This window comes from Phocoena phocoena, chromosome 3 (assembly GCF_963924675.1).
Source record: "Phocoena phocoena chromosome 3, mPhoPho1.1, whole genome shotgun sequence".
NCBI lineage: Eukaryota > Metazoa > Chordata > Mammalia > Artiodactyla > Phocoenidae > Phocoena > Phocoena phocoena.
Window position 1 is genome coordinate 125,397,923 of NC_089221.1, and position 23,317 is coordinate 125,421,239.

General features: G+C 36.9%; 1 protein-coding gene across 1 annotated transcript in view; it reads left to right on the plus strand.

Annotated features, from left to right (window-relative positions):
- Positions 1-3,702: 3,702 nt before the first annotated feature.
- FBXO38 (F-box protein 38) overlaps positions 3,703-23,317 on the plus strand; it is a 45,846-nt gene continuing 26,231 nt past the window's right edge. Inside the window, 9 exon segments of the mRNA XM_065874061.1 lie at positions 3,703-3,830; positions 8,032-8,165; positions 10,977-11,140; positions 11,350-11,515; positions 13,904-14,041; positions 15,201-15,338; positions 17,220-17,313; positions 18,539-18,669; positions 22,431-22,601. Of these exon segments, the coding sequence (XP_065730133.1) occupies positions 3,703-3,830; positions 8,032-8,165; positions 10,977-11,140; positions 11,350-11,515; positions 13,904-14,041; positions 15,201-15,338; positions 17,220-17,313; positions 18,539-18,669; positions 22,431-22,601 (1,264 nt within the window).

Below are 23,317 nucleotides of genomic sequence, written 5' to 3' on the forward strand. Positions count from 1 at the left end.
CACCTAGTGCTGCAAAATATAGTCTCTGCATATTTATACCCACTTGTTATTTATACTCACCTCTCCCTTACCCTCCATAACTCCTCTGCTAGGCCCGTTCCTATGTGTCATCTTTATCTACTGTTGATAACTGGAATTTCCCTCTTTTCCTCTTTCAACTTGCTGCTGCTTTGGACCTTCTCTACCTTATTGAGTTTCTCAAGTGGTGAGTGGTGATATTTTAGAGATAGGGGTAGGAAGAAACCAAGACACAGAAGACCAGTCATGGCAGTTTTCTATTCTTACCTGCTTTTATCCCTCATCCCACTAAAAGACAAGCAATTGAGGGAGAACATGCACGTATAAGAGAGACTCCGTCATCACTAGGTCTCCGTCTTTCATGGTGTTTTGTTTTCAAACAGGGATACCAGGCCTCTGTACTCAGTGCCTGGGATGAAATGCTCTCAGCCTAGTCCAGTCATGTATTTCACTTAAGTGATGATGAAGCCAGCTTTAGTTGAAACAGTCGTGTGGGGTTTTTTTGTTGTTGTTTGTTTTTTTTAAGTAGAGTTTGAATGGTGGTGAGGGCAAATAATTGAGTCCTTGAATGAGCCTTTTATCTCCTTAATATTGCCAGGGGCACCTACTTGGACTGGAGAGGACTGAGGAATTTCCTCCAGCCATGGGTCCTGAACTGTTAAAGCCCCTAGATGGAAGATGGCGGTCTTATCCTTTACCCCAATGTTCATCTCCACAAGTCCCTTTCCCACCGAAGCCTTGTAGCAGGGGAGTCACTACTCCACCTGCTGCCAAATAAGTAGCTCTATGACCAAGTTTTCAATTCTAGATGTGATATGGGAACTATGTTACAATTTCACCTAAATTTTTGTTGTAGTCCTCTTAATTTAGGCCCTTTGGTAGTAGTGTTAATGCATAGTAGGTTAAATAGATCTTTGTGGGCTTGCTGGAGACTTAACCTAACCTCTCTATAATGTTGTATAATGTCATATCTGTGAGTAAATATTTTTGTAAGTTCTAAACAAGGGAACCTTATATAAACTCAGTGACATTTAAGGTGCAATCTGTTGGTTTAAAATTTCAAGTGTATGTTGTGCACTGGAGCTGCTAAATCTGATTCACCCAAAACCACAGTATTGCAAAATAAGAAGCAATAAAAGGTGGAATCATAAGATGAGGGTGGAAATTATTAAGTGGTGTGGATTTGCTGAAGGAAAAGAAGGGGGAAGGGCCAAGAAAGATTTTTACTTAGAGGATGAAATCAAGAACGTGGTATCCTTGAACAGTTAGAGTTGTCAAAGGTGAGGGTGTAAAAGGTGAAGCATGTGCTAAATAACATAGCTGGAGAATTAATCCATGGTTGGATTGGTCTGTACTGGTTTATAGCCTTGTCAACGTATTTGAATGCCTCAGTGTAGCTAATTGTTATGTGTAAAGTATGATTGCATTTTTGCCAGGGTTACAGGCTTGTTTCTGAGATCACTGAGTGCTGTGGTGGCAAAAATAGGAGCGTGAAATGGTTCTTAGCAGCCTTGCAGCTACTGGGCGCATATGGAATAATGGAAAGACTGATGGATATTCACACATCAGACATGTGTGATTTGTTATCACCCAGTGGCAGGAGATTGAGATTCTCTTCCTTTTCCTGGCAGAGACATGATCAATATAATACTATCCAAGTTGCTATGGGAGAAGCTAATGTTAGTTAAGTCTCACAGGGAGCTCAGAAGAGGAGTTTAGTAGGAGACGTTTTTTCAGAGGACTTAACGTTTAACTAGATTTTGAAGGCAGAATAGTGGTTTTCCAGGCCAAAAAAAAAAAAAAAAAGGAAGGGAAGGACATTAGATTTAATAGCTTACTAGGAATAAAAGATGAATGTTAAACAAATGGATGAACTGGGATACTGGTGTGGCTGGAGTGAGCAAGTGATAAGAAGTGAAAGATGAGATTGGAAAGGTGGCTTGGTCAGGTTGGAAAGATTTTATCCTCTACAAACTAGGATTTCTTGTAGGCTGATTTGGTTTCTGTTTGATCATGTGTATTAAATTTCTTTAAAAACAAATTCAGTGAACTGTAGCTCATGTACCTACTCTTTGCAGAATTTCTTAAGTCCATACTACTAACTGCCTGTTGATATTAATCCACACACAATTCTAAAAACTTACTTCTTTGGTTTCCCAGGCCATAGCTGATTAGAAGCAGCAAATTAGAGGTGTGTGTGTGTGTGTTTGGGTGGAGTGCAGGGAGAAGCAAACATGCTGACACCTGTCAGAAGTCACAGTGCATAACCTTTCAGTGAGGGAAGAAGAGACCGGAAAACACACACACACACACACACACACACACACACACACACGAAATAAAAGAATTCACTTAGCCTTGTAGTTTGCTCCCATATGCTGCTGAAGCAAAGGAACCCCAGAAACTCCATATAGTTCAGGAGTCCTTGAGACTATATTGCAGAATATAATGTATATTCAAATGATAACCTCAGGTCATCAAGAAAAGATTACACTTTTATTGCAACTCTGTAAGAAAATGGAAACATGGGGTCCACTTTAGAAACTTTTGATAGTAACAGATTATAATAAAGAAAAAGCATTGGTGCATAAAAGGGAGCAAACACTGTTTAATCCAGAGATTGACAGATTTGCGACAGCAATTCTTTGCATCACTGTAGCATGATTAAGCTCTGAACTCTACAGTTCTCTCACTTTGAATCCAGATAAGTTTTCCGAATTTTACCAGAGATAATTGATAATGCTGTTTAAAGGACACTGTTTTCACATAGTTCCCTCTTAACCTGATCTGCAAAATAAAACAAACCTCTGGGCAGAAGTTCGCTCATCTGACTTTTATGTTATTTCCCCCACTCCGTTCCTCTTCCTTTCTCTTCTTCCTCCCTCACTAAAGCTTATTTTAAAAACAAACAAAACATACATCTGATACATAAGTGAATTAACCTCTGCTCCTTAATACTTAATGGGAGAGGGAGAGGGAGAAGGGTTGTTTTATTCTTCCTCTGAAATTGCATGTAAAATTAAGTAGTTTTTTTGGTTATTGCTTTTTGTGGAGAAGGTTAATAGTTTTTTTTTTAATCAAATTCATAAAGGGATATGTGACCCACCAGTGAAATCTGATCCCCTCACTTTATAGGTGGGAGAAGGAAGAATTTAAAAGGTGATTCAAGTTCATAGAAGTAGTTTGTGGCAGATCCAGGACTAGAATCCAAGAGTCTTCTCCTTTCTGCTGTGTTGGGGCAGTCCTAGAATCACAAGCTCCTGGAGTTGGAAAGGGTTTTGTTTGTCTAGTTTAATCTTATCTTACATATGAGGAATTTGATGCTTGGAGAAATTGAGTGAATTAGCTAGGAAGCAACAGAGTACGAATAGAATCCAGGACTCCTGATTCCTTGGATTTTTGCTCATTCTAAGTAATTCATTTTTATCTCTACTGCTGTTCAGAAAAAAGATGTTCTGTGCCTTTTCGTGTAGTATTTTTATTAATTTGAATGTAGTCTGTACCATTGTAATAGCACTACCTTTGTGTGTCTGTATTCTAAAATAAACATTGTTTTACCAAGATAATTTCTGCATCTGGGTTTGGTGTGTTTTAGTCTACTCTAATCACTGCTTGCTTTCAGGTCTTTGAACTCAAGTAACCAAAAGGAGAGATTTGCTCTTTGATACTGGAGATAACGCAGCAATGGGTCCACGAAAGAAAAGTGTTAAAACGTGTCTCATGAACAATGATATTCCTGAAGAAACAATATCAGATGAAACAAAGGACTATATGAATCAACTTTCACATGAAGTGCTTTGCCATATTTTTAGGTAAGATTTTGTTTGGTTGATTTTCACCTACATGGAATGTATAGTATAAGTAGGAGCAAATGCTAGAGCTATGCTGTCCAATATGGTAGTCACTAGCCACATGTGGCATTTAAATTAAATTAAATTAAAAATCCAGTATGGCTAGTGGCTACAGTATAGGAGAGTACAGACAGTGAAGATAGAGAATATTTCCTTTATTGGAGAAAGTTTTATTGGGCAGCCATTATCTAGACTGTGTTAACATTCCAGGCTTCTTGGAATTCTTACTGACTGATAGATTTGTTGACTTTTATTATTACAGTACCTTGTGTGTATGATATAAAGCAGTGTTTCTGACTTTTGGATTACAGTCCACAGTGAGAAACACTTTTGCTCTGTGTGCACATAAACGAAAGGAAATGAAAAAAGTTTTGTGAAATAATACCCATCATTGGTATATGCAGTGTACACATTAAAGTTGTTTTGAGGTAAATTTTTTTCAAAATCCTTTTTTAAAACTATATATATATATATATATATATATATATATATATATATATATATTGCGGTATGCGGGTCTCTCACTGTTGTGGCCTCTCCCGTTGCGGAGCACAGGCTCCGGACGCGCAGACTCAGCGGCCATGGCTCACGGGCCCAGCCGCTCTGCGGCATGTGGGATCTTCCCGGACCGGGGCACGAACCCGTGTCCCCTGCATCGGCAGGCGGACTCTCAACCACTGCGCCACCAGGGAAGCCCTAAAATTATATTTTTATCTAAACTGTATTATAACAATTGTTAAAGAAACCAGAGACAAAACCAAAAAAACAACCAATGAAACCCCTTCATTATAGTTTCTCCTGCTCTCTTCTTTCATTATCCACTCAAATAAACACATCCTAATATACTTTGTCTCTGGAATGAGAGACCAGAGTTTGATCCTGAGTCTCTCATTTACTATCTCTGGACCAGTGATAGATATAAAGATGTTATTATAAGGATTCAATGAGATAATGCTTTTAAAGCACTCAATACACTGCATGGCATAAACACTTGGTGTTAATGGTTATATTGTGTTTGCCTTTTTTCATATTGCTGCATAGTCTTCATAATTATCATTTTAGTCACTGCTTTCTTTTTTTTGTGTGTGGTATGCGGGCCTCTCACTGTTGTGGCCTCTCCTGTTGCGGAGCACAGGCTCCGGACGCGCAGGCTCAGCGGCCATGGCTCACAGACCTAGCCGCTCCGCGGCATGTGGGATCTTCCTGAACCGGGGCACAAACCCGTGTCACCTGCATTAGCAGGCGGACTCTCAACCACTGCGCCACCAGGGAAGCCCAGTCACTGCTTTCTATTCCACTGACTATGAATGATAATTACCTTTGCTTGTATTCTTTCGTCTCTGTTGTTTCTAATTTTTCTCATATATAATGCAACTAATTTAAGCATCTGAATTTTCCATTATTTCCATTATTTTATTTACCTAATTTTCCAAAATTAGGTAAATAATTTTCCATTATTTACCTAGGGGAGATTTCCATATTTGAAGTTCCTAGAAAAGTTTTGAATTTTTAAAAAATTATTGAATATTTGCAGATTAAGAAGTTTTAAAATCGTGATAGCAGAGTTATTTTAGGGAACTATGGGCACTTTATTTTTCTTTTCCAGTATAAATTTGTATTAGTCTTTATCTTCTGCAGTTTGTTATTATGTGACACAGTATAGTTTTTGTTCAGTTCTATCTGGGAATAGAAGGCCCAATTAAACTAATAGACTTTTTTTTTTAACATAACAGGATAATACTAAAGTTCATCTGGCAGGAAAAATTCTGTAGCCAAAATTTTTCAGAAAAAGAGTCTAACCCTACTAGATGTTCAAATGTATTCTAAAATACACAATAATTAAAGATTTGGTATGGGAGAAGATAGCCAGACAGTTGGGTAAAACAAACTCCATATATAGGCTCCATATGTAGATGCAAATATACGTGGGGATCTAGTTTATGATAAACTTGGTATTCACATCAGTGAGGAAAAGCTGAGTGGATTATTCAGTGATGATGTCACAACCGAAAAACATTTGAAGAAAATAATAAAAGCATGTTCTCTCTCTCATATCTGACAACTATATTCTAAATGTATCAGTGAATTAAACAATGAAGCTATTAAAATACTAGAGGAAAGCATAGGTAAAATTGTTTCTAGGGATGTGTGTTAGATGTTTGTTGACTAATGGTAGGGCATATTATGAACAAATTTGATCATATTTTAAATTGAGAGTGGATTCGATTTTGCAGTTCAAACAGAATATAACAGTAGAAGGAGTGGAATCAAATAGAAGGATGTTACCCTGGTTATAATGAAAAAAACATGCAGCAAATTGGCAGAATGTAAGGAGAACTGTGAACTAAGCTGAGTACTTGAATATGGTATTCTAAAAATAAACATTTATTTTTAGGCTTCTAAAGTTTTTATCTGAGGACTCATTTTGTAGTCCTGTAATAACCATTTAGCATGTTTTCATGAAACAAGAAAAACCATGGCTTCCTTAAAAGAAACTTAATCTTTGCTGTACCTGCCATGTTAAACACATCTTTTCTAAAATATGTTTGATCTGCCTTTTGAACTCCAGCTTTTTGACTATGTATCTGTGGAGTAAAAATACATTCTTTTTCTGAGGGCAAATATAAGATAATCTCCATAAGATTACTGATGTTTGTATTTCAAGGGAGTATAATATTAACTCAGGCAAATACTTTGGATAAAAATCAGTGATTTGTGGAAAAAAGTTTTAGTGGCAAAACTTGATTTAGAAAACATTCGGTTTTTCATTGTTTATAAAGTGTATAGTTATATAGTTTCTGAAAAGTATCCTCATATCTAAGTTATGGAAACTGTAAATTAAGTTGGCAATAATGCTTTTTTGGTAGAGAATTTGACTTTATTTTATTCTCTTTATTTAAATAGTTATAAAGGAGAATACAGAGGGGCCAGAGGTAGAAAAAAATAGAGCAGAGAAATATTCAGCAGGTATACCTGGACTTTCCTTTAGAATTAGCTTAATTTTTAGGAAATAGACCCAACCGTTGACATCCTTGCTCTTCCTCTCTCAAATTATTTAGCTGTTGACTTTTTTCTGGTTAACTTTTCTGAGCCAATTTCACCACTTGTAAAGTGGAGTAACAATAGCACCTACTATATCAATGAGAGTTGTATCAGGAAACAAGATACCCTCAGCTGGAATTTGAAGATAACTTAATGAAGGGATCATTCAGAGAGGTGTAGGTAGGGTTAAGGGAACGAGGAAGAGATGCTAAAGATTCATTCAGCTAGGGGACTAGCAATAGCAGAAAGCCTTTGCCCTGCCTTCTGTTGGCCAAAGTCACCTCATAGCCAGAGGGGTGGGGAACACAGCAGAACAGAGAAGGGAAGAAAAAGGATTGGGGGAGGGCTGTGTTGCAAACAGGAAAAGAACCTAGCTTGTAAAAGTTGTGAAACAGTGACTGTAGTACAGTGTCTGTGACACAATACCAGCTCAATAAAGGGTAGCTTTTGCCTTTTTTTAAAAAAAATTAACCTAGGTCTGTTGAGAGAGAGATATATATATTGGTATTACTGGAAACAGAACAAAAGTAGAGGTTAGTTGAAAAGCTTCATGAAGGAAGAGATAACAGGGGAGGTCGGAAAAAAGGAAATTGTAATTCAGATGAGTGTTTTTCACTTAATGCTTATGCAATACTTTTATTAGAGTATGTGATTAAAAGGTAAAAGATCTAGGGGAAAATGTACACTATAAACTTAGTATACATATTTGTTCAAATTGATCAGTTCTCTGATCTTTTGTACATTCCCTTATCACTATACCTTGAAATGTACTGAGATTTTTTTTATCCTTCCTTTTTTTTTTTTTTTTTTTTTGAGATTTTCTTTGTCCTTAAAATCAAAAGGAAAAAGGCAGGATTTATCAAATGCTCTGTGGAGGGAGCTCCACACTTTATTTGGATGCTTGAGTATTTGCTGATTGTTTTTTTTTTTTGTTTGTTTTTTTTTTTTTTTTTTTTTTAGTAAAAAGGTATGCATGCATGTTAATCTTAAAACTCGGTGAATATTACTACAGTCTTATTTTATTTGAGGGGCAGGAGAATGGAGGAAGGAAAAAAATAACCTGTCAGTGAGATGAAGTACTTACCCACTTGGTAAATATGAGTTTCTTTCTCTTACAAAGGTACCTCCCTCTGCAGGATATCATGTGTATGGAATGTCTTTCCCGGAAGCTAAAGGAAGCAGTCACCCTATATCTGAGAGTTGTGAGGGTAGTGGATCTTTGTGCAGGGCGATGGTGGGAATACATGCCGAGTGGTAAGTAAATTTAGCCTGTAATGTACAGTGGAGCCCCACTAGAAACTACTAATAACGTTCCCATGAAAAGCTACTTGTTACTTTGGGATAGGCAATCTAGGCACCTTGTAGGTAGGGAGGCAGGATTTTATCTAAATTTTTTAGGTTAGTTTAGGTTGATGAAATGAGTTTTGCCTGAGGCTTTACTGTTTTAGTGGTCTGTTTTCATTTCCTACTCCTTAAGAAACTACATCAGTCTATTCCACAAATATATGATTGGAAAATACATATTGAGACTTTGATTAGCTAAGTATATGTCTATCACATTTGACAAAGTGTCCTTTCTTCCATGATGCAGATTTTCATGCACCCTCTGGTTAAACAGATATTTATCAATTTTTGTAAAGCTGCTCTAGTTGTAGGTCACAGAAATTGCACTTCTGGAACTTTCATTTCTTTAGCACTTTTAAAAGGCCTGTGCTAGGTCTTGGAGATTTCTCAAATAATGCATTGGCCTAGCATGTGAAGAACTCAAAGTTAGTACCCTAACCACAACAAATGGACCTCAGGTAAGGAGACCACCAGAAAAGAAAGTTCATGACTTTAGTTAAGCAGAGCACACCTCAAAGGGGAGAAATAATATTAAGGGCTAATCAGGCTTCTTTTCAGTTAACACCAGTCTGTTAATTATTCCGCTTTAGTTAATGTTGTTTAGCAATTTTGAATATCTTTTTAAACTACCTTTCATCAACAATATTCAGATCGTGATATTTTGAAAATGTGATGAAGCTGTGGTGCTGGGCAAAGGGGAGGGGTCCTTAATAGAAGTGAAGGGCTGAGGAGATAATTGTCTTCTTCTGTTCTATTGTGTGGAACAGAACAGACTGCCTCTGAAATACTGAGATATTGTACAGTTTGGGGTGCTGCATAAGCTTTCAAGAGGGTCATCAGTCAACTGATAGCTCTTATCAGTTGGCCGGAGTTATCACTATATCTTTTTGTGAAGAACATTGCAGAGACTTGAGGCTAGAACACAGCTTGATGGGAAGCAAAGCACATTTGTCTTCAAATACTTTAAAGAAACTATCGTAAGGGAAAAGCATTCATCATATTGCAGAGACAGCAGGAGAGAAAAAATCAGGGCAATGTGAAAAGGACTGTCATTTCTTTTATTAGATTTTCTTTAACGGAGGTTAGGCCAGTAGAAAATATGGACATGGGGTTAATGCACTACATAAAGAGATAGGATAGCAGAGCTCCCATGTGGTGCAATCTTACAATTAAAATCTCTGCCCCGTATCAAATTAGAGAAGAATTTGTCTGCACATTGCTGGCTTCTTTTAGACTGTGATAAATACCTGTGAGCCCAAGACTTCCCATCACTGCAACAAATATAAAAGAGAGTCAAAGCAAAGTCTCTATGGCCTAGAATAAGGTCTTACTAACCCTGCTTTGCTAATGCCACCTTGGTCTGGTCTCTGGAGTTTATACCCTGATTCTCTATATAATAATGCTAAATAAGGTTTTTATATAGCACTTTTTGGTTTACATATATGATCTCCTTGGACTGTCACACCATCTCTGTAAAGAAGGTGGAGAGAGGCAACGTGTAATGTACAACAAGAGAGGATGGACATTGGCAAAGGTCACATTCATTTTCTACATTTTTAAATAGGGTGATAAACCTTTTCATTGGGTTGTGAGATTAGATATGTAAAATGATTAACACATTGAATCGTTTAGTAGAGTTACTGTATAAGAAAATAATAAGAACTGTTATTATAATTAGAGAGACCAGGTAATCTCTTGAGGTCCCTTCTTACTCTTCATTTTTTTGTGAATCTGAAGCTTCCATAGCATCTAGACTAGCCCTGTACAAGTAGAACAACTTTTGAACACTGTAGTAACACTTAATGGTTTGGGACTTCATTTTTATTCTTGAAAATTAATATTTTTATTTATCATTAGTGAGTAGACAGTTAGCTTTCTGGTGGCCTCCATTAAAAACAAAAAGTAAGATAATAAAGTATCATCAGTATGAGACTTATCTCCTTACTTACCGCACCAGCAACTTGCACTGTGGAAGTAACCTGTATCTTTCTCTTCCCATCTGGTTGTTTCCCACTGTGGAGCACAGCTGGCCTCTCAGATAAATAGTTTTCTGTCAGTTCAGCATCCTCGTAGTTTGGATTGCTTATGCTCTCTTAGCTAACTTGCATCTGTCTTTTTCAAAAGAATGAACTGTCTAAAATGTCCTGGGAATGATAGTTAAACACAGGATAAAGTAATTATTGGGAAATGGGTAACTAAGAGAACGCAGTTTGACATGGGATTTGGGTTAGAACTGTGAGCTTCCTGAAGATGGGAATCCTATCTTACTTATTTTTTTAGTTGTGACCTCTATAGAGCCTAGAGGTTTTATGGACCAGAGAGTACCTTTGGGGGAGGAGGGTGGTGGCCAGAAAGGTTGTCCGTCCTCACACATCAGTCAAGTAGGTCCAAGTCATCTGGGTTAAAAGTGTGTTGTTCTTAGTTGAAGATTTATGTGCCTTAAAAGCAGGAGCAACAACAAAAAAGAAAATAGTAAATTAAAAGTTTCAGCTGTAAAGTATCAACTCAGAATAAGTGGTGTTCCTGACACATTTCCTCTGTTACTAAGGGAAATATTTTCTGTTTAACCATTTGTTCAGCTGTAGTGTTAGCCTTATGAAAATTTAAAAAGGAAATCTCTTTTTTTGTTGTTGTTTTAACTTTTGATAAAAATTACAAGTGCCTATAAATTTTGACCAACAGAAAGATGAACTTGGCTCTAAATACTTGTGAACTTCTTAGGCTTCACAGATTCCAGTTTTCTGACACTATTGAAGAAGATGCCAGATGTTGAACAGCTATATGGCCTTCACCCTAGATACCTTGAGAGGCGAAGGGTACGGGGCCATGAGGCTTTTAGCATTCCAGGAGTTCTGGAAGCTTTGCAGGCATGCCCGAACTTAGTGGTGAGTGCACCTGGTTGAACATTTGACATCAACTAATGGATGAAATATTAAATTAAAAGAATGATAGAACATGTTCAGTCACATGAAAATTTCATCCACAACGAACTTTTAAGTTCCACTGCATGCTTAGCATCTTATGATACAGAAATAGAAGCTTTGGATGCTAAATTAAAAGCCTTTCTTGTGTTTCCTTTGGCATTATTCTGTAGGGTGTGGAAACTTCTCATTTGGAATTGGTAGAATCTATTTGGACATACATGCCACATGTTCATATTTTGGGGAAGTTTCGTAATCGTAATGGAGCATTTCCAATTCCTCCTGAAAATAAACTGAAAATTCCTGTAGGAGCCAAAATCCAAACTTTACATTTAGTTGGTAAGTACATGTTTCTTGGGTTGCTTGTGACTCCTTGAAATGCCATACAACTGAATATTCACTGAAACGGAACAATGAGGATTTTAGAAACGGCTTTGCTGATTGATGATGGTAAAAGAAGTGCTTATGAGACTTGTATACAATTTTAGATTTCCCATTAAAGGGCCCCAGGGAGTGGGGGGTTGGCGGCAGACAGGTAGGTGAGAGAACTACTATTTCACAACCAATCTGATCCCGTTTTGATAGGCAGTTTGGGTAGTTTTGAAAGTTGTTGGGGTTTTTGTGTTTTTGTTTTTTGTTTCTTTTTTGAATGAGCCAGAACCCTGCCCTTGTTCTCAGATATCCACCTTTTGCTCCTAGTTCTACCCTCTAGAGGAGAGTTCTCCAGTACAGCCTTCTGTGGTGATAGAAATGTCCTATATTTGTACTATCACATATGGTACCCACTGTAGCCAGTGAAACAGAGGAACTGAATTTTTAAATTTTATTTTATGTTTGTTTATCAAATAGCCACATGTAGCTAGTGGCTACTTTATTATCCTGCTCAGCTCTAGAACATCACAGAATAAAAAATCTTAGATAACTCTAAGTTTACTTGTACCTTCTCTAAGCAGGCCCCTCTTTCTTCAACCCAGAGCTGATGGAAAACTCTGCCACTTCCCTTTTTCCTGTGAAATGGAGAGGGAATGGTTTTTTTCCAAAGGCACCTTATTTGCAATGGTCACAGTGTGCATTCTCCATCTAAATATTCTCTGAAATTGTATCCTAATAATTTCAACCTAAGTAAATGATAAGAACAGATATTTTCTCAAATTTAATTTGTCATCTTTGGCTTAGGTTGCTGAAAGGAATTTTGGGGGACTCCTGTTACTATAGTCTGACTATTAATATTTATTAAATATTTTCTTTAAAATATACATATTGAGTATCTCCTGTACCTTATTCCAGGTACTGGGGATGGCCCTGAAGAATTGGATATTTCTGAAACTGGGTCAGGTGGTGAAGGGAGAGCAGCAGGGATGATAAGGACTAGGTCTTAAATAAGTCTTAGATGTGCAATTATGGGAGAAGAGCAAAGCTCTCTAGCAACCCTTCATTTACAAGATCGAGTAGTGGTTCTGATGAAGGAGTTGGATATCTAGTTTGAATTTGGACTTTTAGATAATAAAGGGATTCTATAATATCTAAAGTTTATAATATAAGCTCTGTAAAGTCAGAGACTGTTTTTATATCTTTATATTTTCCATGATGCCTGTCACAGTTCATTGCAAATATAATAAGTACTTGGTAAATTCTGTTGAAATGCATTTAATTCATTTGATTAATTCAACAGTTTAACACTGTTATGGTGATACAGATGTGTATAGTAAATTAATGAAAATGCTGGGGAAGACAGGTAATTGTGTCCTTTGTTTATAGAATGGATTTGGGGTAAAATGTGGATCGGGCATAGAATATAACTGTCTTGTCTGGATCTGTCTCACCCTTGCTACCCTTGGGTTTCCTAGTCGAAGCAACCACCATCATGGTAGATGCTAAATGTACCTTTGTGAGTTTTGCATCTTGAGTCCTAATCTGTACTTCACTTCTTCTGCTTTTCTTCCTTTGGACTAATCCCCAGTTAGTACAGTGTTTATGCATAGTTCAGTACTAAAGCCAACTATGTTTTTTTGCGTGGACCAGGTTAAGGAGTAATCCTTACAGTAGGAGCATTCTGCAGAATTTAGCTTTCAAAGAACCAACAATTTAAGTACTCCCAATTTTGCTTTCTCTAGTTGCTATTGCTAGCAGGGCTTCTACTGACTCAAGGTTAAAAGTTATATTAAACTGTTTTTGCCAGCTACTGCTTTTTAAATGCCATCACCCTGGATCCTTGTATTTCTCTCCGAGAATTGTGTCACTTCTTGGCTGTTCCCTAGTCTACAGTGTTTAGACTCTTGGACAGGTTCCTCAAACTGCTTCGTACCATAAGAATTTTCAAGTTATTCATGCTCTGTCTCCTTCCATATCTCCTGACTTATCCTCCCACTTTACATCCCCTTTCTTCCAGAAATGGTCCTCTGCAGGTATGATTCCTAGTAACTCTGGAAGAGTTAGAGTTGCAAGAAAAACTTGTGTGTATAAAATGTAGAAGTACTTTTTAAATCCCATCTTCCCATATGCCTTTTCTAAAGAAAGAATAGTCTGTTTATTGTTTTCTTAAACTGTTCTTTACAAGCCTGTTTTAAATAAGCTTATCTTCCTACATGTTAATTAGGTAATTTGTTCTGATGAAAATATACAGGAAGGATATATTGTTAACTTGAAAAATAGACTATTGAACTTATACACAGAATACAGTCTTTTAGTGGTTTTCTTGTTTTTTATTTTTTTGTATATATGCTTTAGGGGTGAATGTTCCTGAAATTCCTTGTATCCCAATGCTAAGGCACCTTTATATGAAGTGGGTAAGACTCACTAAACCACAGCCATTCAAAGATTTTCTTTGCATCAGCTTACGAACTTTTGTCATGAGGAACTGTGCAGGTAAGGGTACATAGTTGTGGTGGAATTATACACATACTATTCTAAAAATGTCCTAAAGCAAACTCCATAGCTACATTTGTAAGTGAAATTATGTTATGCTATTACTGTTTATGTTTGTAACTTACCTTATGAAGGTAAATGTACTTTTTGTTTTAAAGACAGTAGACATATAATTTGTCTTTGACCCTTAGCAGAAAAAATAAGGTGTCAAAATGTCTCTACATATTTCTTATAGGCACTTTTTATAGGATTGTTTTAATAAATTTTTTTTACTTTCTTTGTCTCTGGCCTCCTGATCATTCTGCATGTAAATAGTTGTCTGGCCTAATCTACCTTAAAGCATAAAACTCTGCTTTTATGATACTACTTTTCTGTTCTGAAACCTTCAGTACTTCTGTTGCCCTAGTGTGTCAAGTGGGAACTGTTCTGCTTTAGAATTCATAATACCCAGGGCCCCTCTTGATATCCTTATTTCAGACTCCTTTCTAAGGTACTCCTTTTATTGTCAGGCCTGCCTACTCACTGTTCCCAAACAGCCATACCAGCTTTCGCCTGTTTTTCCATATTATTGTTTCCTTGTCCTGAGGTTTACACTTCCTTCTTCCTCTTCACTTGTATACATTTTTTAAGTTTTGTTCTTCAAACTTACTTTTTTTTTTTATGTAGTATATCGGATCTTATTTTTGTACCTGATATGTTCTGCCTTTTTATCTTTTTTATAATTATTCATGTTAGTTTTATGTTTGCGTCAGTTGTGAGCTCTTTGATGGACAGGATCCTATCTTTTGTAATCTTCCATAACACCTAATATAACACTGGTCACATAGAGAGATGTTTAAGTCATTGAGCTGTTTGTTAGAGTGAAGGATCAAATTTTCAACTTGCCTTTTCCCCTTATTTATTTTGAGCTCAAAACTATTGAAACTTCAGGGAATTTACAAAAAATACTAAATCTCCAACGTTACTGAAAAATCCTTATGCTGAATAAGTATGTGGTTAACAGACTAATACTCTTTCCAATGAGAAGTATAAATCGCAGAGAGCCAGCCACTTGGCTGTCATTTTCAGACATAGAATTTATAAGTTATTCATTTCAGTTGCTGATTTGAAAAATCATCTTTACAATTTACATTGTTGCATTGAAATTGTCTTTCTCCAGGACCCACAAACTCCTTGAAATATGTCCCTTTAGTAACAGGCTTAGCCTCTGCCCGCAACTTGGAACATTTGGAAATGGTTCGAGTTCCTTTCCTTGGAGGTCTTATCCAACATGTAGTTGAAGACAGTTGGAGATCAGGTATTCATTTTCCTTTAGTTACTAAATATTTTTAAAAATCAGTTTAAAATTTATTAAGCTTTTATTTAGCTTCTCTTTTGAGTCTTTATAAAAGAAAATGCTTGTTAGTAATTGTACTTTCTGTCTGATGTATTTAGTGAAGAATAAGTAACTATGAGTGTGGCCAGTATTCATTTCCTTTTTATGCAGTGTTAAACCTTCTCAAATAGTAGAGTGATAAGGCATGTTTTCTGGCTTGTTAATACTTATTGCTTAGTTAATAACTCATGTTATATTTGGACTCTTTCTGAGAGATGTTAACAGAGATATCCTAGTGCCTTTTGCTGGGAAGAGATGTTTTTTGACTTAGACAACTTAGATCTACAAAAGAACTTAGGCATTAGTAATGTTAATCTAACATTTGCTTAATACTTATAGTATATAAAATGTTTTCATGTTTATCAGTTGGATATTAGGTCCATCCATCAGATGTTGGCTTTTAAAAGAAAAAAGGATTTTACTTTCTAGCTCCCATAATTATATTTTAAATGATCATATGTAGCATAACATGCTCCACGTTAATTATCTCCTCACTGCAACAAAAAGACCAAGAAGTTTAGCTATATAGATAATTAATAGTTGGGATCAGAAAATGTAACTGTGAATATCCAAAATATAAATGAAAAATTATCTAGTACCATTGGTAACAAATAGACATTATCATTAATACTGTTAAAATATGAGTAAGTACCTTTTTAGCATTTTGTCAGTTAATCGAGTCTGGTACAAGTGCACTTCATTAGATTGTGTGAAGGGGATGGAGACTTCCTCAAGATCAACAGCATAATTTTTTTTTTTTTTGTGGTACGCGGGCCTCTCACTGTTGTGGCCTCTCCCGTTGCAGAGCACAGGCTCTGGATGCACAGGCTCAGTGGCCATGGCCCACGGGCCCAGCCGCTCCATGGCATGTGGGATCCTCCCAGACCGGGTCACGAACCCGTGTCCCCTGCATCAGCAGGCGGACTCTCAACCACTGCGCTGCCAGGGAAGCCCAACAGCGTAATTTTTATTCCATGGCTCTAGCTAACAGGATAAAATCAGAAAGGAAAAGAATGCTTGGTGTCAGTTTATTTACCTCTTGTAAAAATAAAAAGTAAAAAATAAATTTAATAAATGAAAGGAAAAGAAGACCACAGTGCAGTCATTCATTAGAAGACCTGGAGACAGGTACCAAAAGCTAAGAGTTTGCATGAAGGGCCTAAAAGAGCAGCAGAGACTTTTCTTCCCTAATAAGTGTTTAAGAATGACTCCACCTTATATTTTACTTAAGGAGCCAGCATACCTCACACAATAGTTAATTCCAGATGATTCATAGATCCAAATGTAAAAAATACAGTTTTTAAAAGAAAACTCAGGAGAACGTCTTCTTGACCTCTGGTAGTCAAAGATTTCTTAAATAGTATACCAAAGAACACTTACCATAAAGAAAAAAATTGGTAAACTGTGCTAACGATTTTTTTGTTCATCAAAAGGCACGAGTAAGAGAGTAAAAAGCCAAGCTATAGAGTGGGAGAAGCTATTTGCAATACAGCTGACAGACAAAGGACTTGTATCCAGAAAGAACTAAAATTAGTAAGAAAAAGTCAGAAAACACAATAGGAAAAATGGGAAAACATTTTGAATAGAAAAGATTTCACAAAAGAGGATATCTAAATGGCCAGTAAACATGAAAACAGGATAAATTTCACTAATCATTAGGGAAATGCAAATTAAAACCACAATGTGATATACAAGCACTAAAATGATTACGCCTAAACAATTATCATCTAAAGTATGTAGAAATGCTTTACTGACAGTGCTGTGGTCAAATGGAAAACTTATTGTTTTTGTTCCTTTAACTAGGTGGTTTTAGAAATTTGCACACTATTGTTTTGGGAGCTTGCAAAAATGCACTTGAAGTAGATCTTGGTTACCTCATCATCACTGCTGCCCGTAGGTATGTTTCCTCTTCACATTGTTTCTTTTGTCTTAGAATTATGTTTTTTCCTGTTTTATAAAAATTGGTGGGAATATGTGTTTGAAGTTTGAGCATGCCTTTTTCAGATTTAAAATACAAAGGAGTTGTTTAAATAGCAGTAGGTTATCACTTAGTGGGAGTCTTCTGTTACAGCTGATGACCAACTGAGCTGCACTCCAGACCTAGCAAGCTTTGAATGGGCGTGGTCTCCTCAGAGAAAAGCAGTCAATTATCTGGAAGTGCCTGAGACTCCAACAGAAGTCAGCATTGATGCTTTGGTGTCAGCAGCCGGCTCAGGAGCCATTGTTTTAACCTCCAGATGGTTTTCCCAGTTGTTTTAGTTAGTTGGTGATAATATTTGCTATTCAGAAATCACTGTTATAAGTCAGCTTTTTCAGAGTCCTGGCCTTTAACATCTTTATATTTTTAACCTATTTTCACATCACTTTATGCCATGTTTATTATTTCCTACATATCAAAAGTCTACCTCTACTTTAATAATACTTAAATTGAATTAACCATTTTTCAATTTATTAAAAAAAAACTCTTACTTTCCATCAGTAGAATATTAAGAATATAAATACAACAAAACTGTATCTAAGGGCTTCCCTGGTGGCGCAGTGGTTGAGAGTCCGCCTGCCGATGCAGGGGACACGGGTTCGTGCCCCGGTCCGGGAAGATCCCACATGCCGCGGAGCGGCTGGGCCCGTGAGCCATGGCCGCTGAGCCTGCGCGTCCGGAGCCTGTGCTCCGTAACGGGAAAGGCCACAACAGTGAGAGGCCCGCGTAAAAAAAAAAAAAAAAAAAACTGTATCTAAGTTTAAGTGAGTAAATATCATTACTTACTATAGAACTATATACTCTTTGTTTAAATGGGACTTAATACTAGCCTAAAAAAGATATTAAAGAAATGCAGATTCTTGCCTTGACTTAATCAGGTTTAAGAAAGTACCAGAAAGGATATAAGATTATACAACAGTGTAACTCATTATTATTTACTGTAACTTCAGTGTACACGTAAGGCGCGTCGCACTTTATAAAATACCCTTTTAAAGGAAACATCTGATATTTTTTAGTGGAGGGGGGAAAGTTGTTTGCATTTGACACTTCAGTAAGATAAACTTCTTTCAGAGCCTTACATTAGGAAGTACCTTTGATTCTGATGGCTTTCATTTTACTTTTATATGTATCTCTTTGTTCATAGGTTACATGAAGTTCGGATCCAGCCTTCCCTAACCAAAGATGGCGTCTTTTCTGCCCTGAAGATGGCAGAGTTGGAGTTCCCTCAGTTTGAAACCCTTCATCTGGGATATGTAGATGAGTTTTTGCTGCAGAGTAAGAATTATCTCATTTAATCCCTAAAATTGTTGTCAGGAACTTACTTGACAAAGTGAACTCTGAATTGGGATGTGCCATTATTTTCTTGAATATAAAACAGCTTAAAATCTTAGGTGCTCTCACTTCTTGAAAAATTTAAACTTGAAGTGTCAGTGATTTTTTTTCTTTCTATATTGCCTCTGATTTTAGCATATTATAGAAAGTGTAGTGATTGTCTACCCAAAAAAAAGATCCTTATTTACATTTGATATTGTCTCCCCTTTGCTCCCCAAGTTTCTTTCCCATTCTGCTTCATTTTTTTCACAGAATGTCATCCCTGGTTCCATTTGTTGAATTTGATCTGCCACACTTGAAGCTTTTGATGGTCCTCTCTGATGAGGTCCCATTCCCTGCCCATGCTCTTCATTTCTGTAATAAGCCCACTGGGGGTTCTGGATTTTCCAGATAGTGTGAGCACATAATGGTCAGTATTCGTTTAATGATGATTGCTGTTGGAAGGCTTGTTCACAGCATTTTCTGGAATGTATTTACAATTGAGAACTCATTCCTTTGGGTTTGAATGCATGTCAATTCGTTATTCAAACTTTTTTTCCACATGACATTAGTCAGACATACAAAAACATTTACACCTTCAGCATGTTTTTATTTTTGCAAGAATTAGTTTCTTACCCATGTAATTTGTAACAAGTCTTCCTAAACTCTCATTGTCATACCAGATGACATTTTTTCTTTGGATCTAATTTGCATTGTAGAAGAACATAAGAAGGCTTAATTCTTCTTAGTCTAGATCAAACAATATGACTTGTTTGTCCCTTTTCACTTCTGATATATGTCACAATAATAGTTGGGATTTTTGTTTTGTTTTTACTTTGTTGCAGTTCTCATCAATACAGGTGAAGCATTAAAAAAAATCAAAGCATTATTTTCTAGCCTTTTTAACACAGGAATCATTTTTAATCTATACAGCTTTGAAAAGATCAGCTTTTTACCAACGTAGCTTTAAAACGCTAAACTAGCATAGTAATTTCAAATAAAATTAATGTATTTGGTATCAGGCTTTTCTGGTTTTCAGTGAAGTTGTTTCTATAGTATCTATATAGTAACTTAAGATTATTAGCTTGGTAATTGGTGTTTTTTTCTACTGTTTTGTTTTTTGTTTTTCTCGAAAGCTAAAAACTTGACAAATTTTGTATTTTCATGATTGCCACATTTAGGTCCACTGAAAGAATGTCTTTGAGAATTATCTTTAGAACCAGCTATTTCCCTATAGTGTTTCTTTCCCCTCAACACATATTTTCAATAGAAAAACACTTTACCTTTTCTGGGGGCTGCGTTGAGTCTTTGTTGCTGCGCACGGGCTTTCTCTAGTTGCGGCGAGTGGGGGCTACTCTTCGTTGCAGTGCGTGGGCTTCTCGTTGCAGTGGCTTCTCTTGTTGCAGAGCACGGGCTCTAGGCATGCAGGCTTCAGTAGTTGCAGCTCAGTAGTTGTGGCGCACAGGCTTGGTCGCTCTGCGGTACGTGGGATCTTCCCGGACCAGGACTCGAACCCATGTCCCCTGCATTGGCAGGTGGATTCTTAACCACCCCGCCACCAGGGAAGTCCCAGCACTTTACCTTTTGACTACCATTATCTCGTTTTTCAACATAACTTGTTTCATAGTCTCCTTAATATTTAATAGTCTCTTAGCTTTGATTTTTTTTATAAGCCATTCTTCATATTTGTTGCAGTTCATCCATTTCTCCTGTATACATACTCTCCTCTATTACTCCAAAGACAGTCTGGGATTCTCTGTATGAAAATAGGTGCTAGGTGTGTCTAACAGACTATGTAGAGAGGAATGAGAGGTCACTGCTTATACTCTTTCACTTAATCTCTTGCTTCTCAGCCACTTAGACTTTGAAGCATCTCTCCAGGAGGTTAGGGTGGCTCCTGGTAAAACTTGCAGCAATTCTTTGTTACAAAGTTTCTGGCAAAATATAAATAGAAACATCACCTTTGTCCCCATACACTTATCGTAAAAATGACAGTGCCAGATTGGGGAAATGGGTGTGCTGAAAAGCAGATGCTGTGTACTGGGAATATAAGAAAAGTGATCCAAGGATGAATACTTAGGGGTTCTTTGTTTACATAGAATCATGATTTCAGAGATTCATGTGAAGGTGATAGGGGTGCAAAACTCATTCAGATCCAGAAGCAGTATAGAGTAGTCTTTAGGGCTGGGGCTTTGGAAAGACGGAGATGGAAGTTCATTAATCATAGGACCTGGGGCAAGTTATTTCTTGGGTTCAAACCACCCAATAAAAAAGTGGGAAACGGTCTTATCTCCATTTAACAAATGAGAAAACATGGTATTTTATTATTACAATCTCTTACACTTAGAAAGCATTCAGTGAATGGTAGCTTTTACTTTTAGCTGACCTCTGGGCTGAATCAGAAAGAAACAATCTGAGTCCTAGGTGATGTCATCAGGGTTTTGAGGGAGTGTGATGATCAGGAGACCCTAAGAGCAGGAACAGGTCTCAAAGGAATGAATGTAAGACATAGATTTATCATGCTAGGCTGTAGCAATTATTCTGACAACACCTTACCTGGGATCAGTTCAAAATCTACCTGATCATAAGGGAGAAGGCAAATTTTAAGTCCAAAGGGCAAGAAAGAAGTTTTTACCAGGAGACTAAAGAAAATTGCTCAGAAAAATTATGAAGAATTGGTTAAGGTGAAATCTCTAAGAAATGCCAGTAAATACAAAAAACAGGGACTCTAGGAGAAAGACCATGAACTATATGGAAAGTGAAACTGGAAGAGTTGGGAGTAGACTGGTTGTTTTAAACATGTCCAGGCTAAAGGTATGAATCCCTGCCCTGAAGGGCAGGGCAGCTTGTCCAGAGCAAGTGTTTTCTTTGTATTTTATGTCAGTTGATTGCAAGGACCATGAGAGACATTTATTGGGTTCCTATATCATAATATTCCAGCATTATGCTGGACATTGAAAATGTAACTATAAACTAATTAGGCAGAGTCCCATTTTCCTTCAAATTGCTCATAGTCAAGTGGACCATCCTGTAGAGCAAAGGTGAGGCAGGTGGCAGGAATAATGATAGGAAGCAAGGGATAAGGTGTGATTTCCAGTAGCATAATCTAGAATGGAGGATCCTTTTACTAAACCCACTCCCTAGTCTGTGACAAGACAGTAGGCACTAAAGCCCAAGGGCAGAGAGAGTTGGGTGTATGTGTGAGTTAAAAGTACACTTTCTGAGGTTAGGTACATATTTACTAACCTATACATGGTTCTAAAAATGAATCTGAATTTCAAAGTGTACTCTTCTCTACACATGGCCACACCCGACTCCAAAAACATTATCCTTATAGAATGAAAGAGTTACATTTTTAAGATTTTATTTTTCTTTTTAAAAGCTTAAACTAAAACTTCACCATAAATGTAAACCAATACAATTTGCCCCTCAATTTTGCTTTAAGACTTTGCCTTCTTTTTTCCTTTTCTAAACAATTGAAAATAATCTTTTCCTACTAGCTGTCCATTAACTTTTAACATAAATTTCTATTTTGCAAAATAAAGGCTACCATTCGTACAGAATACCTAACCTAAAATTGTACCTGAACCTGAACCTGATGATGGAGAGATGACGCCGGATGATCATAGAGACTGATCATACTGGATGTTAAAGTAAAGAATTGGCAACACTCCATGACACTTTAAGAACCTTTTTTTGTTTTTTAAATCAATTTCTCTTTCTAGGCAGAATGGCTAATGCAGATCTGGTGAAGTATGGTTTGGCTGATGTGGTAGAAAATCCTGGTATCATCACTGATATAGGGATGAAGGCAGTCAACGAAGTTTTTTCCTGTATCAAATATCTGGCAATTTATAATTGCCCCCATCTACATAACCCATACAATTGGATCTCAGGTACTGTATGCTTAAGTGTGGCTCTATTTTATTAATGTCAAAATAATATGTGTCTTTGTTTTCTGTGTGTGTCATGAATTAACATTCCTGATATAAAATGTAGATATTTTATATGGATCATTCATAGAAGTTCTGGGAACCTTTGATAACTGAGTTGGAAATATTTTCAGTGCCTCTTTGAACTCCTGAAATTCTCTGCCTAGAAATTAGCACTGTCCAAGTTATAATTCAGTTGTACTGATCCTTACTTATTTGTTTTTCTTTGGGCCAGGCATGTAAAGTTTAGGTTAGGAATTGTTGCCTGGGATGTTGGTTGTTTTCTCTGTATTCAAATGGCATATCATCTGAACCAACAAAGTGGGTATGTATTTTAAAAACTTGAGTTAGGTGACATATTAAACATTAACTTGTGAAATTTTCTATTGCCTTAAAATCCTAGGCTATTTCAAATCTCCCCTCCATACAGTATCCCTTGTGTATAGAAGTGTGACTTTTGCACTTGGTATTTTTCATTATGAGGGGAGTTTATTTCCCTCCCTGAGAGAGTAATGCTATTTATTTCTTTTAAAGCCCTTCTTAAAAACCTAAATTCACAAGCCTTTAAATAAATTCAGAGCTAGAGAATTTTCGTTTTGACATCCTCTTAGCAAACCAAGCCCCCTTACTGACACCTGCAGACCAGTCTCTTCTGCCGTCTGAGCCACCGCACAGGGATA